This window comes from Camelus ferus, chromosome 7 (genome assembly GCF_009834535.1).
Source record: "Camelus ferus isolate YT-003-E chromosome 7, BCGSAC_Cfer_1.0, whole genome shotgun sequence".
Classification (NCBI taxonomy): domain Eukaryota; kingdom Metazoa; phylum Chordata; class Mammalia; order Artiodactyla; family Camelidae; genus Camelus; species Camelus ferus.
Window position 1 is genome coordinate 42,935,657 of NC_045702.1, and position 18,575 is coordinate 42,954,231.

General features: G+C 42.2%; 2 protein-coding genes across 4 annotated transcripts in view; one reads left to right on the forward strand and one right to left on the reverse strand.

Moving 5' to 3' along the window:
* The window catches only part of JAZF1 (JAZF zinc finger 1), a 299,936-nt gene extending 288,078 nt beyond the window's left edge, over positions 1-11,858 (forward strand). Inside the window, exons 4-5 of the mRNA XM_032483807.1 lie at positions 2,416-2,585; positions 9,461-11,858. Coding sequence (XP_032339698.1) covers positions 2,416-2,585; positions 9,461-9,637 — 347 coding nt within the window. The 3' untranslated portion in view covers positions 9,638-11,858. The remainder of the gene's footprint in view (positions 1-2,415; positions 2,586-9,460) is intronic.
* Positions 11,859-12,262: 404 nt separating this feature from the next.
* TAX1BP1 (Tax1 binding protein 1) overlaps positions 12,263-18,575 on the reverse strand; it is a 76,498-nt gene continuing 70,185 nt past the window's right edge. For all 3 annotated transcript variants that reach the window (XM_014551506.2, XM_014551504.2, XM_014551505.2), the window contains 2 exons: positions 14,112-14,194; positions 12,263-13,493 (listed from right to left, as the gene is read on the reverse strand). In XM_014551506.2, the coding sequence (XP_014406992.1) occupies positions 13,292-13,493; positions 14,112-14,194 (285 nt within the window). In that variant the 3' untranslated portion in view covers positions 12,263-13,291. The remainder of the gene's footprint in view (positions 13,494-14,111; positions 14,195-18,575) is intronic.

Sequence of the window (18,575 nt, forward strand, 5' to 3'; positions counted from 1 at the left end):
CCTTGTGGGGTGCCGAGGACGAGGCGTGGGGCCCAGTGAGCCTGTTGTCCCAGCGCTGCTTTCCCTCTCAAAGGCATCCTGACAGGGACAGTCAATCGTGTGGTCCCCCGGCTCCCCACCTTTGGAACTGGATGCCGCGTGGTCTCCAGGCGACGGTGTCCAGAGCATCAGCCCCCAGACCTGGCCCTTTTTGATCCCGTGGCCTTTTGAAGTTTTATCTTCTGCTGGGCTTCATTAAGCCCTCGGTTGGTCTGAGAGGTCCCCCGCAGTTGTAAATGTTGTGTGATTCTTGGTATTCAGGCTAACAGATTAGCCCAATTAGATGGGTAAATTAGTCATTCTCACTTTCTGAAGTCCTGCTAGAAGAGCTTTGCGAAATAGCATTTATAGTTTTCTAACAAGCAATTTAAAGGACACCGGCATGTGGCATTTGTTTAAGAGTAAAATGTCCTCACCAGTGCCCTACTTAAAAACAGATTTCGAGATTTGCTCACAACAGACTAAGGGACGCAGCAGAGTGGTACCCGAGCCTCCAGACAGGGTCTCTTACTCCTGCGGGCTGCAGCCAAGCACAGTGGGGCTTACTGAAACACACTGGATGCCTCCTTTTGTCAAATTGGTTTTTTTTTCCTACACCGCCCAAGTTTCCAAGCAGGCTTCAGAACAGCCTGCTTTGAATTTTAAGTGGTATGTGGGCAGGACTAGCAACGTGAAGAAGATTGAGAGAAAACACAGACACACACACCCTACCTGTTGGCATTGGCGGCCAGGAAGTAACATGGGAATAAATGACTCCCTTGATAGCTAATTGAGAATGTATAAGCTCCTGTCAGCTTCCTCATGTGTGTGAAAGTGACAGCCAGCCCCACCTCACAGGGCCACAGAGGGTTAAATGAGATGATGCATCTGACGCGCCCTCACTCACCTTGAGGTCCCCTCCTTCCTTCCGGGATCCTTTTAAGTGTTCGCCTCGGATCCTGGCGTCCCTGTTCCTCAACTGGCTCTTCAAACAATCTTATTAATGCCTATTAAAATGAAAGCCAGTAAAAGTGCCAATATTTGGTGTCGAAATAATTGATGTAGCAGAGGGAGCCCATGGAGCACCCAGGCGGGGCCTCTGGTGCAGTTTAGCCTCACACCTGGGGGATGAATTTCACAACTGTAATTGCTACCATATAATTCTTATTAATGTTGTGCTATAATTCCTATTTATTCCACGGGGCTTGTAAATGCATTAGGACTTGTCAACATATTATTTTACACTGTTTATGATCTGTAGAATTATGTCCTTCAGGGTTGTATTGTGCAGAAGCTCCAACTAAGTGGCTGTGGACCTCGTTAAAAAAAAAAAGCAAAAAGGGACTGCTTGTTGAAGTGGTTCTCCATCCCCGTCGTGCTGATTTTTAATTCACTTCTGAGCAGAGCTTTTAACCTCAGGATGCAAGGGAGTCCCCTCCTCCATCTGCGCTGTCTGCTGTGCCGGCTCGGCCCTCCCTTCCAAGGGGGACTGTGGGCAGCTGACAGGCAGGCATGGTTCCCTGGGGACAGGTGTGGTAGGGGATTGCTAGGTTTTTCTCATGCTGGACCTGCATTCTTTTTCATACATTTTTTGTTACAGGTCACTACAAGCCACTGAATATAGTTCCCTGTGTTATACAGTAGGACTTTGTTGTTTATTCTGTACATAGTAGTTTGTATCTGCCAATCCCAGATTCCCAGTTTATCCCTCTGAACCTGCATTTTGGCGATGACATTGTGCCCTCAGAGCCCTGGGCGTTTCTGTCCCCCCTGCTCCTGGCTTGGAGTAACCCCCTTTTAGTTCCCAGTTTCTTCATGGTTTTCCCAGCTCTTTTTCTTTATAGGAAAAAGAGCTGAAATTAATTCCTACAGAAGTAAATTTCTAATAAGTGTAAAATGTAACCCCTTTCCACAGATTTTTGTATTTACTGTGCCAACAAGGCATGAAACTAAGGGAACAGAGTTCTGTCCATTGGAATATCAGGCGTAGCATGCGTGTGTGTGTGTGTGTGCGTGTTTGTGTGTGTGTGTGTTGAGCAGGGGTGGCTGTCGTGGTTGGTTATTTCTGGTTTTAGCCTCAGAGCAGTCCCAGCACCTTTGCAACCACAGACTGGCCAGACACAGAATCGAGTTCAAGTTCTTGCACAGCTAACTCCTAGCCATGAGTTGTTGGGAAGCCCTTTGCCTGGTCTCTCAGGTGGGGATGCAGATAACCTTCCCCCCAGGGCCACCCTAGGACTCAGGCACTTGCAGTGCCCCTTGGTGCCTGGAATGCCCCCGCCCAGGGCAATGGGAGCTGCCTGTCCCATCACAGCCGTTGCTCCCTTCCTGCCCGAGTGAACACACGGGACCGTGGCTGCTCCTGACCCTCCTTGCATCTCCCCTCTGGCCCCGCAGGCAGTGAGTACGACGAGGAGGAGGTGGATTACGAGGAGTCAGACAGCGATGAGTCCTGGACCACAGAGAGCGCCATCAGCTCCGAAGCCATCCTCAGCTCCATGTGCATGAACGGAGGGGAAGAGAAGCCTTTCGCCTGCCCGGTTCCTGGATGTAAAAAGAGATACAAGGTAAAGCAGCACCACCTCACTTGAGATAACTGGGTGGAAAATGGCAAGTCCCATGCCAGGCTTCTTGCTTCTGAAGAGAGCTTAGTCTGGGGAGAGAGGCTTCCCTCTCCTGTGCTGAGGGGCGTGTGGTCCCCGCCCAGGCCTGGGCGCGGGCCGCCCTCGGGTCAGTGCGGACGCAGGGTCCTGGGTGTTTGCTGGGCTTTCCCCTTCGCTGACATGGGAGCTGTAGGTCAGCAGGGGTTTTTTTTGTAGGAGAACCATGTCTTTGATATTCTTCAAATTCCCATCAAGTCAGTCAGAATATGACTGTGCCCCCTGTTTATTTGCCAAACCCCTGCCCCAGCGGTCGGCTCTGCAGGTGGTTCACAGAAGACCGCTTTGAAGTCTTAAAAGCCCGCAGACGTTCACAGAGCCCTTTTGGAAAACATCGTCGTGGGGTGTTTAGCGTCCAGGTGAGGAGGTCCTTGCTCCCTGCCCCCAGCAGCAGGAAAGGCGGCAGTAGAAAGGGGCTTTGATATTTTTCTCACCAAACCACCCACTTCAGCCCCAGCGTCCTCTCTGTAGACGGCACTGAGCCCGGGTCTCTGAGGGCCTGACTCAGTGTCATGGGCAGCCGGGGGCACTACATTCTCCCTTAAGGAAACTCAAAGGGACAAAACAGTGAGAAACACCCACAACATTCAAGTGTGGGTCCCAAGGGGCAAGTTCACAAACAAATTTGCCAACATTCCCATGAGGTGTTAGCAGCAGCTCTTTAAAATCCAACTGTGAGATAGAAATATAAAAATCAAAAATACGCCTGGTGTGTTTGATGAGATACTGATTTACTCGTAGCTCAGGAGATTGACTGTTTCTTCAGAAAGGCTTGAAAAACGTGTGGCGGCGGAAGCACTCCCTGTGTTGCTCCTTCTTAGATACATCTCTGAACTTAAACTGATTTCAGTGCTTTTCATACCTGCTCCTGATACCAAAGCGTGAAACACAGATGTGTCACAGGCGAGTGACCCAGGGTTTCACCTATTCATTCTACTGTTAAATTTTTATCATCCACGTCCAGCTGCGCTTTGTTTAAAATGAAACCCCGGGATGGAGATGTGAGTCCCATCTGGCGTCCTGACGCGCTGCCCGGGTCAGACCGCGTCCTGGGTGCTCACGTGCATTCCTCTGAGTCAGGAGGCATGGAAGTGGGGGGGGAGGGTGGGGTGGGGGAGGAAAGCAACGGAATTGTTACCTCAGGAAGCCAGGAGCCCAGGGGATTGTTCAACAAGCTCTTTTTTCCAGGGGGCAGCTCTGCATTGCAGAGATTTCCCCTTCTTTCTTTATTCCAGGGGGAGAAGGCTGGGCAGAGACTCTGTCCTTGGACCCCGCCTGCACTCAGATGCGCCTCCCCCGACCCTCCCATGCCTCATGGAGCCGGTCCTCCGTGCTCTCTCAATGGTCCAAACACTGTTTAAAGGATGTTTTGCCCACCAGCTATGTTAAAAGAGGGAGCAAAATAATGACCCAGACTGCAGCTGACCAAAAAGCCAAAAAGGCGGTGGGGGAATTGAAGCTACAGCCTCCACTCTGGCTAAAGAGGGTGAAGCAGTCTCTTGTTTCCCACCTCTGGCTTCATGCCTTTTTTACATCCTTTTTCCCCTGGTCATTTCTGTTTTCTTGTCATTATTCTTTTGCATCTATTTTTCTTGGGTTTCCAGCACTTTCCTCCCGCAGTTGTCTACATCTGGGTTGACGGGGGCTTTTTGGAGTGTCCCTTCTCCGTCTGCGTCCAAAAGACAACTGTGTGAACCTCGGGCTGTGGAGGCTGCCTGCTTCAGTGCCACTAGCTGGAGAGTGACGGGGGTGGCAATTAGTGGTCCTGATTTCCATGAGAGAAGTGTGAGTTTCCTTTTCGGGGCCAGAATGCCAAGTAATGGTGCCTGGGACAGGAACAAATGTACAACTGTTTCTCCTCACCAAGTGCTTGAGTGTGGTCATATTCCCTGAAGGTGTAGCCTAACTCTTTCTGCTTGCAAGTTACTGACCGCAGGGCAGTGGTGGTCTGTAGTTTAATTATGTCATTTTATTTACTGCATGATTGTTGGATTGGGTTTGGCGAGAGGAGGGTGTAGGAGCTGGTGTGCAGTGGAGTTGGCACAGTCGGGAAGTGCTGCCGTCCTGTTTACCCTCAGGCGTGACTTCAGGCATGTCGCATCCCCTGCCCCCTGTTGGCAAGGGTCTCTCGCCAGTGAGCCTCTTGGGCACTGACTCAGGATCAGCTCTTCTTACCAGTTCATTGACATTTGCAGAACTGAAACAAGATGAGCATCTAACTCCCCAGAATTCGCAGAGTAGGACAAGGGAGAGGGGTCCAGCAGTACAGTCTCCGAGTCCTTTTCCATGGTAATTCCTTTGCCTAGAATGCCCCCCTTCGTCTCCTCTCCATCAGTACCTCTCATTTTCATTCCCCTCATTTCTCAAGGCACAGCTCAAATGCCACCTCCTCTGGTATGCCCTTACTGGCCTCCCAGACTGACTCCCCCAACCATAGACTAACATTCCATCATCTGACCTTTCCACATGCTCTGTTCATACCACTGGCCACCTTATCAGCCCAGGAGTGCTTAAGGCTCAGAGACCCCTCCTGAGCATGCAGCACAGATCTTGGACACAGTAGATGCCCTAAGGATAAAGGGGTAGAGGCCAAAGGCCTCCCACTGCAGCGGCATGACTCATTCCTTTGCATCCCTCATAGACATTCCAGGCTGGGAATAATTGATCCCATCCGCCTTGGTTCTGCTCAGAGCTTCTCTGAAAGGGTTCTCTGCTGCACAGAGAACACTGATTATTTCAGCAGCAGAGAGCAAGCCTGGCCTCTGGTATCTGTGGAGACACACAGTCAAGCACATGTGTGGCTCTAGGTTTTCCCAGGAAGGGGCAGGCACTTCTGCCTTTCCCTCCCTCAGTGGATCTAAATCTTCCTACCTCTCCTAAGCGTCCCATCAGAAGCCCTGGTGGGAGCATAACTGACAGTCTTTCTGGAGAGCAGCTTGGCAGAAAACAGCTTTCAAAAATACTCACATTCTTTAGTGCCATGATTTCCCTAGAAACTTATCCTACGCACATCAGGGATGCAGATTGACATGCAAGGGTGTTCACATTAAAGTCAGCAGGAATTTGGGAAATGGAAATTCTAGCAAAAGGGGAATAGACAGTTCTACCATCAAAATGCTATTTTCACAAAATGTTCGATAAGGGAATTCTATCTCATATGACATTTATCTCAGAGCAAAAGTATTGAAGGAGACACCTCAGATGTTAAGCAGTGATTATTATATCTGTTCGACTGTCTTTCTCACGCTCTTCTGTATTTCCTAAATTTCTACACTTACCTCCACTGGACACAGATTACATTAATAATTAGGAGAGAAAAAGCCCCGCTTCCTGTCCACCTCACCCAACAGGGGAGGGACTTGCGGTTCGGTCTCTGGGGCGGTGGCGGGTGGGCCGCTCCTCTCCCATACGGAGCCCATCAAGGCCCACAGGAAATTGAGAGTTACGTTTTTCTTTATCAAGGGCACACGTCACACACTGTACTTCCTCAGGCTGAATACCAACAACAGAGACAAGTACACGCAGTTAAGGACGCGGGGGCCTGGCTTGGCGTCCCAGCTTTACGTCTCCTGATTTGGTTTGGTGTGGAATTTTGTTGTCCCTGACTGGCTCGGTTCCCTCATCGGGGCAGGTAGTTCCCAGCATGGAGAGAGACCAGTACCCGCCTCGGCCAGCTCACCACCTCAGGTCCCTTCATTCCTCCTGCCCTGCCCCTTCCTTCACTTGTCAGGTCATTGTGGCTCATAGACAGTCTCCAGACTGAGTGTCCCAGTCTTTCCCAACCTGACTACCAGCCGACTGTGTAACTAAGAGCATTTGCGGTGCGTGGGGCTCGGGGGAGTACGGAGTCTTGAATCAGGCGTCCCTGGGTTCCCACTCCAGCTCTGTCATTTATCAGCTTCATGATTGGGCCAAGTCACTCGACTTCCCAGTTTTAAAACACAAGTCCTGCACGAGACAGTGGACACTGAGCACTCCGCGTGAGGAGCAGCTCTCACTGTTGGTGCCCCCTTGCCCTACTGCAGCTTACTTCCCTTTCCTCTTCAGAGACCAGAGGATTTCATAAGCATCTCATTTGCAAGTTGCCTGCCATTATCAACTTTTATTGTTAGTATTTTTAAAGTCCAAATTCATTTCAGGACCTCTGCAGTGAGAAACTTTGGTGAATCTGTTTTTTGAAGCTCAAGTTGTGGAAAGGTGAGGTTCCCATTGCTGTACCTGAATAACAGACGGAGGAAATCTTACGTCTGATGAGAGCTTGTGTTAATGTTTCTGATGTGGGTGTCCCATGACACTTGTGAACACTTTAAATCACAGAGACATAGAGACAGGTGGTAGTTTATTTTAGGTTCTTTGGCCAATCATGGAAGTGCCACGTTTCCACATGTGCAACTGGCTTCCTCATTTTTCCAGAGTTGTAAAGCTGACGTATGGGTTTGGCTGAGTTTTCCTCAGTCTCACAGCCAGACACACAACACAATGTTTACCCCCAAGGTGGGAACAGACCACAGAACCTGCTGGAATCACCTCAACCCTGGGCATGTCGCTTTCCTGGTGAACTCCAGATCTGGTTTCAAGTTTGACTGGCTTCTTGTGACTTTAGCACTTTCTGGTTTTAAACCTTCCCTCACCTACTTAGTTATAAAAATTGGGGCCTACATGGAGTTGCTATATGCTTTTTTCGTCAAAATGTTTTGTTTATTTTTGGTTTCCTCTATTTTCTGACAAGGCCTGAGTGGCACTGGGCAAAGGGGTAGCTGGATTTTTAATCTTGCAGCAAGTTCCCTGTGAAAGTAAGGACATGAAATGTTTTAGTGACCCTTCATCCAGACAGGAACCCTACGAGCGGCTCAGTGACTATCTGTTGAGCTAACAGATGGGATATTATTAAGCAGGCAGATGGAGATTACTAGCATGTGTGAGTCAGAAGCCTTCCTATCATTGTTACTATTACTGAGAAAGTTTGACAGTCTTTTTCTAGTGGTCATAAAACAGTTATTCCCTCCCCTTCTCCCTCCATCCCGCATCTTAAAACAGTTCTGTGTGTTGCCTGGCTCCAGCTTAGGTGGCTCTCGCTTGGGTCTCATGCCTTTGCAGTAGGTATCAGCATGTGTAAGGCACACAGGGTGGGCTTCTGGTGGGATGGCTGCCACAGCAGGGGCCCAGCAGGGCCTATCTACCCGTCTGTCTGAATGGGTCTGATTCTGCCACCGTCAGGGATTAATGCAGGAATGACAAGGGCTGAAGGTGCAGGAGGCTGACAGCTGGGTGTTCAGGGCGGGTGTTTGTCCTTATGCTTCAACTCACTGGTCAGTCTTCAGATTCCAAGCATAGATGACTGGTTGCTATTTGTCATCCCTGGGTTCAACAAAGCCAAGAGGATTCTCTCCCATAGGACTTTTTAAAAAGTATTTAATGCCCACTGTGAATCTCTAACGGGGAAATGTAAGTAGCAAGAACCACTGAACACATCTTGTTTAATGGCCACTCTGTTTCTTCCCGAATGAGGCATGTCCTCACCAACTCCCTCGCTCAGGTGCTCACTGAGCACTGCAACGTGCCAGCGCTGCTGGATGCTCATGAAGCAACAGCAGACAGTTGGTTCCTGTCCTTGAAGGGCATATTACGAAGAAACAGTAGAAGATGGCTGTGCTGGCATCCGTTAGTTGGGCACAGGACTGAATCAGTGGAACTAGATTCAGGAAATGCTTTAGGGAACAGCCCACTCTTCTGGTGATCTGTGCTCAACAACTTCCCATCTCAAGCCCTTTCTTCTCTGCCCTTACTCCGCAGTCTGACAGCAGCTGACTTGCAAATTAAGACCTGTGCTCTGGTTTCGCCTCTGCCATTTATTCTTACTTTAATCTCCCATCAGTTACTCAATGCCCTGAGCCTGTTTAGTCACCATTTAATTGGGATGAGCAAAAGTAACTTGGTGAAATCTATAGAGTGATTCCAGGCAGGACGTCTTACATAGAACATGCACGTGAGCTAGCAAAACCAGTTAATACAAATCCAGAAAGCATTCTGGTGCTTTACGTATCATCTAGGGTTTGTAGGCCAGTTTGAAGTTTGGAAGCCTTCTGTTGCTGAGACATAACCTAAGATTTTTTTTTAAAGTTCACTGTATGTTTGGAATGCAGTCGAAATAAAAGTAAGGCCTCATCCGCCCATAGGTGTTTATTTAACACACAACTGTACTCGGGCAGGATTTGGGCAAGGAGCTCCCACAGTGGCAGAGATGATGGCCTGATGCAGAGGAGAAAATGGACAAAAATTCCAAGTAAGGTAGGGATTATCATGGTTGGCTGGGAGCAAGACATAAGCCGAGTTTCCAAATCAAGAATTTATACATGTCTTTATTGCCCTAACTTGTGTTTTTTTCCTTTAGGTATTTTCTGGCCAACCTGAGTGTACTTTTATTTCATTGTTCATTGTTAACACTTTTCAGAGTGGAAAAATTCAGAGAGAACTGTGCTTCTTTATACAGTTTGTGAGTCTCAGATCCATATTTTATGTAAAATTCAAAGTGAGTCCTTCCAGAGTAACTGTGGTAGATTTGAAGTTGCTTTGGGTTAGCTGTGAGCATGACCCAGTCTGCCCAGCCCACGATTAACGCAGCAGGCCGCATGAATTCACAGCTGGAGTTCATGCAAAGCCTACTCTGTGTACAGCTGCCACCCAGATGTCCAGCTACAGTCAGACCCACGTTGAGGTTTCCCCCCATCGGACAGACATCATGTGACTCCATCTAACAGGTAATATTTTTGTCTTCTCCACAGAATGTGAATGGCATAAAGTACCATGCTAAGAATGGTCACAGAACACAGATTCGTGTCCGCAAACCATTCAAATGTCGTTGTGGTAAGAGTTACAAGACAGCTCAGGGCCTGCGGCACCACACAATCAATTTCCACCCCCCTGTGTCGGCTGAGATTATCAGGAAGATGCAGCAATAACGTGCTGGTCATAACTGTGCCAAGAAATCCTCACCAGCAGTTGCTGATTTTGAAAACAGCCACCTTTTTTCAGGGGAAGCATTCAGCAACCCTTTAAAGAATTAAATGCATGCTTTAAATTTTTTCTGTAATTTTGGAATGATGTTATCTTTGTAGAGTTAATGATTTTGTACATTTGCACATGTAATCATCATACCCATTTTCATTACTTTGATATAAGGTGCTAAACAAACAAAAAGCTCTAGGTTCTTCAGCACATTTTCCCCAAAACAGAAATCGAGGGCATGTTGCATATTGTTTAGTTGTATTGCAGTGATATCGGGGGCGGGGGGGGGGGGGGGCCTGGCACTAAGGATTTCATTTTCCCCAAGGCTGTAATGTGATTGAAGTTTTTCAACACATCAACTTATGTTCAAAACCAAAATAATACTTCACTATCAAACTGGTTACCATGCCTTACATAATGGAGTTAGTACTTGTGCGTAGAAAGACTTTAGGTAATGGAAATATAAATAAGAAAGAATGTTTAACATAATATGCTAAAAATATTTTCATATTTAAATAACATACATAAAAGGTGTGCTTTGTCTTTTATATTATCTTGCAAATCTTTTTGCCCTTTAAAAAGCTGAAAATCTTGCCATCTGACTTACCAATCATTTTAGTGTTATAAATGGCATTTTTGTACAAAAGTCTATTCAGTTCACTAATTTAACACGCATTCATTGAGTGCCTGCTGGGTGCAAAAGATTCCATTTATGCCTATTGATACCTGCGGACCAAGATACCAGTTTAGTGAAATACTTTTCCCTGCAGTCTGTTAGGAAACACTTTGAAATACTTAAGTGCAAATTTTGTGTGTGTGAAATTTAGTTGTATCTTCATCTTTAGGTGAAGTTTTAAAGCACTTTGTAGTTCTCTATTGCCAACAGATATAATGCTTTATGTGTTGCCAATTCTTGCAACCACTGCCCTAAAAACCTCTGGGTTGCAAATACGGATTAAAATTCCAAGCACGTTTCAAAGGAACATTTTGTTAAGACCCCTATGGCCACCTCTTCTTTATAAAGCTCATTGTGTTTTTAGACTTTTTTTAAAGGCACTTTTTCCATCACATTCTAGATACCTGTATTCCCACTGGAAGTGTCTGTTTAGCTTTATGACATTTTGCTGAAATAAGAAATTAAAGCCTTATTGACAATTAAGTGCTTCTTGCAGCAGGTGGTCAAAGAGTGACTAACGTATGACCTGTTAGACTGTAACCCACGTCTGGACCATTCCTGAAGTTTTTGTTACCAACAATACCATCATGCCTTGAGTGTTCATTTCTCCCAAGTGCTATTCCTTAAACATGAGCGTTTACCATTTGCTTAAATTATGCAATAAAAATTGCTTTGAGATGGCTAACTGCCCACAAAACTGGTGAAAAGCAAACTCGAAATGGTTATAAAATAACTTCCCGTGTTTCCATTTGTTCAGAGTCTTTCAGATGGGAAGCAGGTGTCCCTCAATTTTTCAGACATTCTGGAAGGAAGACAATTCTGTTAGCCAGATGGGTAAGCTTCTCTATTCTCAAGCTGTCAATCCCTCATAATGAGGGACTTTCAAGTATTTATAAAGACACTGCCCTCTAAAAATTTCCTCAGATCTCTGAAGAGCAGTCTTGGTCCTGAATATACAGTATTATCCTTTATGTTTTAAAGGGAGATCCAGACATGAGAAGCAACTAGTTGGTGCATAAGGTGGCCCTACTTGGCTAGTTCGCATCTACCTACAATTGACCAAAATTTTTTAGGCCAGCAATTATTATATTATTTAGCTTCGCTCCTTCTAGTGCAAGAAACTGCAGGCTGGATGAGTAGTTCAGCAGCTAAACAGTCATAAGTCATTGTGCATGTTAAATTTCTTTCAACTATACAACAAATTCCAGTTTCTATTTACTTATTCATTGTGACAGTATTACTATTACTAAACAGGTAAGGATGGGAATATTTTGTTATACCGTGTATAGTGAATGTATTGTACTGTGTCTGTGAAAACTGTGCTTTAAATTATATTTTCATATGTTTTGTTCGGGACAGAGCACATTAAGTTTGAAAGCGACAGAGGTTTGTTTTAGAACTGAAGGCAACTTAATGAATCAAAATTCCTGTCAAGAAAAGCTGCTTATAAATGTAAAGGAAATCACATTTAAAATAAACTGCCTCTGACCCAAAATAAACATGGCTCTTTATTTTCATTAGCTCCATGATAAAGACTGGTATCAGGTTTGCCAAAGAAACTAAAACATCCATTCAGTACTTTGTTCTACAGTCTGCCTTTTCTTTTTTGCAGAATTTAGCTGACACAGGTAGATTTCTGCTTGAACCTATCAGGAAGGTAAAACATGGAGTCTTCAATACTAGTGCCTCCCAGGTATGCCATGTCTTAACATCTGACTGCCTAATATTTTTTCGCTCTAGACTCAAAAACCTTATAAAGTAAAGATTCCAATGATACACGAATTCTGCTCCTAAAAACAAATACGATGAGATGTGTATGCAGTTCAAATATAGCAACCTGAACGTTAGGACACACTTAAATATTTTGATAACTACAAAAACAGCAAAATCAAAAAGCCAGTACTTTAATTAACATTTATATTCTAAAAGAGGAAAGGAATATATAGTTCAGAAATGTTCAAAGGCCCAGACAAAAAAGACATTCAAGATGCTAGATTTAATGAAAAATTATCACAAACCTGACAAATTACACACCTCTAAAAATGTGTCCTCTTCAACGTTAGTGAGCACACAGCAGAGAGGTAACACGTTAGTCTGATTTGGGTTTATGCATTACGTATTTAATCACTAAACATTAAGTTATATTCTTACCAAGAAAATAAAAAAGACAAAGAATACATTTTCTGTGATCTTATGACACAAACACCACTGTTTAGTATATGATTTAATATTAAACTATTACACTGACATACCTTGTTCCATTTCCCCAGATAGAAATATAACTTTAAGATGGCTTAGAAGTAATCATTCGGGTTATTCTAAAAAATTTTAGTCATGAAATTAGCAAAATATGCCTTCTATTAATTCCTAAAGCAAAGATTTCAACTATAAAAAGGCCATTTCCTACCTTGCAAGCACATGATCTCATTCTACATGCAGCTTCCTTTCTAAAGGGTTTTAAGAAAAAAAAAAAACACCATTTCATAGACTAAATTATGGAAGTTTGTTCAAAGAATTACTTTGCAGGGCTGTTACGATAAATTCATTTTATTACATAATTTTTAGTAATCATGCTCCATCAACCAGGTCAACAAAAACTTGTAAATATTCTGCTACATAACACACTATACATGTGTATTTTTTAGTGCGGTAACAAACTAATTCCTGTTTCCTTTTTTCATATAATTTTGCAAAAGGGGGAATAAATAAAGATATAAACACACAAGAACTTCTTAAGCAGGTAAGATTAACAGAGGTTAAAATCATATTGATTGATAAGCCAAAGACCTGACCCTGTAACACCAAACTCAACAGTAGCTCTTGGTCAGCAAAGTGTGGTGAAGGGTGCATGGAAGTGACACCTTGTGGTCTCCTTAGTGGTCTATTTGAGGGGGTACATTTTTTTTTCTAAACTGTATTATTCCTAATAAAGTTACTCAAAATTTAAAACATTCTGATCAAAATGGGTCTGTACATGCCTTTCAAACCCCTGTTGGTCATAGTCAGGAGGGAACTGCTCACTGCACATTGGGCACACCTTCCAGTGACTTTCAACATGCTCTTCAAATTTGCTCTGATCATAGTTGGGAGGAAACATTAATTCACAAAGTGGACATTTCTTCTGAACATCAAAGCTTGAGGAAATAAAAATGAAAGAAATTACATATTTCTAATAAATAGATTTCTAACGGCAGTAATCTTCAGATATAGCAAGGTTACATTTATCTAGTCAAGCCGATATTCATACTAACAACTTACCTGGAAAGTCTTCAGTTACTCCAGATATCTCTCTCTGCTTCTAAAAACTTGCTACTGACAACTGTGTAAACCATTTATAAAGCCTCTAAATTTCAGTTCTACAATTTAGACTGACAAAAGCCTTTTTTCATTAGAATCCAAAAAAATACAATCACATTATGAAATGAGGCTTTAGTGACAAGAAGTCTTCAATTTTTAACAGAATATACCTTTTGTAAAACTGTAAAGATTAATACAACTTGTGATTCCCCAACAGTTTTCATTCAGTTTAACAACTAAAGGTGTTTATAGCCCTGGTCCTCAAAGGCATGCACGCATCAGAACCACCTGGCCGTGCTGGAACACACAATGCTGGGCCCACAACTAGAGTTTTGGGTTCAGAAGGTCTGAGGGACGGCGATGGATCAGACACATTTCTAACAGATTTGCAGGGGCCATACATACATTGTGAACTACTGGTAATTCAACTTCTACACAGGAAAGAGGAAAATTACCTGGGATCAAAGCAAAAGCCTGTTCCATGCCCATGTAAATGCTGACTTGGGGGATCAGGAGCAGTGGGCACATTCTCCTCTTCCTAGGCAAAAAATAATTTTGCAACTTTTGAGAAAAGTGAAACCAAACAGAAGTTCAGTTAATTCAATCTAACACCATATAAAAGAAAATTACACCTTCAAAAACTTACTTCTTTTATCATTAAATTAGATTTCCATGTTAAGTTATGTTTGAAAGTAATTTCTTTTTACAGAGTATTTCACTATGAAATAAGTCTTACCTTGAAATAAAAAACATTACTCAGTGGAAGGGATGAGTATACTACACCTGTGTTTGTGAATGAAGTAGAAATCAGTAGACTTTCTGACCTATATGTAGGTAACCTTATTGACTTTTTAATCATTCCATACAGAGTGACTATTTTCATTAAAATCTTAAGAATGCATAATTTTTTTCTATTATTTAGTAACTATTAGTCTATAGAACAGGCAGGATCTTCTTTGACAATATATATCCACTGCACTATATGTAGAAATTATAAAGGAAAAGTATTAAAATATAAGTTTGCATGTGTGTATGTTTTTCAGCAAATACACGAGCAAATCCAACTGGAAAACCATGTTAAAGCAATGATGCATCAAACTACAGGCCTCAAAAACCCTGTTTTAAAAAAAGTAAACATTCAAATTTAAATATCTAAAAATATAAATATTAACAAAAATAAATATTAACAGGTTATCAAGGAAGACTCCTAAACCCTGTAAATCTGAGTTTGAACTGGAGAGAAAAGATTGTTTTGGATTTCCTTGCCTGTAATCCCTGGTGGTCATTTTTCAGAGATCTGCACAATGCTGCATCAGCAGCCAAACACAAACTGTCACTTCATATCAAAAGCAACCACATCATCTCAAGTGCCCATCTGTCTTCTTCAGAGCAGCTCTGCTAGGTGCTCTCATGTCATAAACAGCACACAAACAGGTAGGGCAGGCACTGATTAGAGCAGGCACTACCAGAGCTGCTAAGTAGCAGTAACGGGCTAAGTCAAGTCTATCATGGGAAGAGGTACCAGAAGAAAGTATGTGGTGGGAAATTAGAAGTGAACAAACAAAAGATAAACCGAGTTACCGTTTTTTGGGGGGTGGGGTGGGAGAGGGGTATGAGGGAGGGTGGGGTAACTTGGCTATTATTCTGACAATTATCCCCTCCTGAAAGGTCAACAAAAGGGGTGGGAGGCCTTTTTTCCCCATGTGCATCACATGAGAAAACACTTTTGTTTATAAATGATTCCTTTAGGATATAACTGGGCAAAAACAGGATCAATAACCTAATGGAGGATTGAGAAACTGGAGAATACAGGACAAGTACTTAATATATTTCAAAAATTAAAAGTCTAAATAAAATCCAGACAGCTTTTAAATCTGTAGGTACAAAGAGGGAAGATAACAATAGTTGAATCTGCTAAGCTTAATATGTATGACAGGCAAATTGTGATGCTGTGTCAAATCAGGTGCCGGATTAGGCCTTCCAGCAACAGTATGTGTGAAACATGAATCTGCTTAATTCTACAAATAAAATAGACAAAATTTTCTCATTTATCTTTTAAAATTTTTTAAATTTTTAAATGCTATTTAAGAAAGTGGGAGCAGATAAAAGGAAAGGTTTTCATATAGTCTACTTTTCAAAATTCCTGATGATAGATATTTATAGTAAAATACAACTGTTTAGGGGCCAAAAATACAGTGGAACCAAAAATCTGACAACCACTTTCCCCAGTTTTTTTGTAACAGCTAAGAGCTTACACCAATTTACTGCTCCCATGAATCAGCTAACAACAGTGTTTGTTACTATAAAGCTAAGGAGCTGGACTCAGACTAACCTTATGTCAACCCTGCTTAGAAAATATCTGAAGGAGGAAGACGAAAAGCAATTTATGCTTTCTAAGCCATATATAATTCAGTCATGACAAACCTATCAGTATTTTCTACCATTATTATTACCTAATAAAAGGAAAGAGGGACTCAAGAGTAGAATTCTAGATGTAATAATGAGACCTAAATCCTCATGAAATAAGAAATAGCCTCCTCAGTGAATAGTTCAAAACCAGGAAGTATGTAATAAATTCTTTGAGTCTCCAATTTATATAATAAAGTCTCTGGTGATCTCGACAGGCAAAATGACCGAATTTCCCCTCACAAATATGGTTGTTCTGATTAACTCATCAAGCGTATTTAGTTCATTGGTTTCCAAAATCATACTAGATTAAATATAACAAATCAGACTGGGAAGTGAGGCCATTAAGGCAGGCTACTAATGGCTACTAGTAAAGAGAAAAACAGACAAGAACCTAAGACATCCGACAGTATTTCAGCACTGAATCATAAAGCTTTACTACACACCTTAAAAGAATGTGAGGACATCATTCAGTTGAACTTACTGCTATAGAACCATGTAGTTTAAAATGGTTAAGATGGTAAATTTTATGTGTATTCCACCACAATAAAAAATGCAGTCGTGATCAAACTAGCAATACCACTCAGGAGCTAATCCCTGAGTTACACCATTTGAATCATTAGGATTCAATCAGCAAGTCCCAAACTGTACTGTGATTCCACCTTTGCCAGGAATTATTCAAAATATTTAGCTATCAAGGAGTTAGTAATGAGTATCAGTGAAGAAAGCTCCACCACTTAATAAAACTTCTACTAAGTTGATAATTATTACTTTAGTTCAAGAGCATCCTTTAAGACACTTATTTGCTGGATGGGAGGGTATAGTTCAATGGTCAGGGTACATCTTGAGCATGCATGAGGTCCTGGATTCAATCCCGGTACCTCCATCAAAATAACTAAATAAATAAACCTAATTACCACCACCCCCCCAAAAAAAAACCCAAAAAACAAAACCTCCAAAAAACCCACCATCAAAATAAATGAAATACTTTAAAATAAGAAAGATACTTGCTAATGCCAAAATCAACACATAAAACAGAGTACCAATGACTGATTAAAACTAAAGAATTAATGTTTTTTAAAAAAACTTTATCCTTCATAACTTTGTATTATTAGGTAATATTAGTCAACATTCCTCTTTTTATGAGATGTTATTGTTTAAGCTCTGCCAAACATCCTTTTCTAGTAAATATGTCAATGAAGGAATATCAACATCACTGAATTATAACTATATAATTTAATGGTATTTAAAATATCAGTAAGCAAATAATTTTGTAAAATCTCTATTACTTTTCAAATGTTACTTTTCTCCATATTCAAAAATTAACTCAAAACAGAGCAAAGACCTAAATGTAAAAGCTAGAACTACCTTAGATTAGGCAATGGTTTCTGATACAACAACCAAAGCAAAAAATAAAGAGGTAAATTTAACTTCATCAAAATTTGAAACTTTTGTGCTGCAAAGCAAACTACAAAAAGTGAAGAGATACCTCACAGATGGGAGAAAATATCTGCAAATCATTTACCTGATAAGGGACAAATAACTCTATTTTAAAGTGGCCAAAGGACTTGAATAGACATTTTCCACAAAGACAATATACAAATGACCAAGCAGCACATTAAAGATGCTCAGCATTATTAGCCATCAGGGAAATGCAAATCAGATCATGATGGTAGGCCACTTCACATCTGCTAGGATGGGCTTTAATCGAAACAACAGTCAAGTCTGGGCAAAGATGTGGAGAAACTGGAACTCTTACCCTCGTACTCTGCCTATGGAAAAGTAATCAGGTGGTTCTTCAAAAGGATAAACACAGTTACTGTATGACCCAGCAATTCAGCTCCCAGGTATATAACCAAAAGAACTGAAACAGATATTCAAACAACTTGTACCCAAGTTCACAGCAGCACTGTTCACAACAGCCAAAAGGGGGAAGCAACCTATCAATCAACGGGTGGATGGACAAACACAGTGTGGTAGATCTACACAACAGATTATTCAGCATTAAGAAGGAATGAAGTACATTCTTCACGCTAAACATGTATGTATGCTATACATGAATGGACCTTGAAAACACTGTGCTAAACAAGAAAAGCCCATCACAAAAGACCTCATACTCTGTGATCTGATTTCTATAAATGACCAGAATAAACAACTCCAGAGACCTAAAGTAAACCTTCCCTGGGGCTGGGGGCCAGCATGGGGAAGATGACTGCTAAAGGGTACAGGCTTTCTGTTTGTGGTGAGGAAAATGTTCTAAAATTAAATTTGGTGACAGCTGCACAATTCTGTGAATATACTAAAACCCACTGAATTATATACCTTAAATGGTGAATTGTACAGTATGTTAATTGTATCTCAAAGCTATTACCAAAAATTATTTTTCTAAGATGATCTGAATATTACATAGTTTAGTAAGCAGAAAATACTTAAAGTATTTCTTTAGCTAAAATCATTAATCACAAATATTTAAACAGCCCCTAGTATATATAAAAGACACTGGACTACATGGT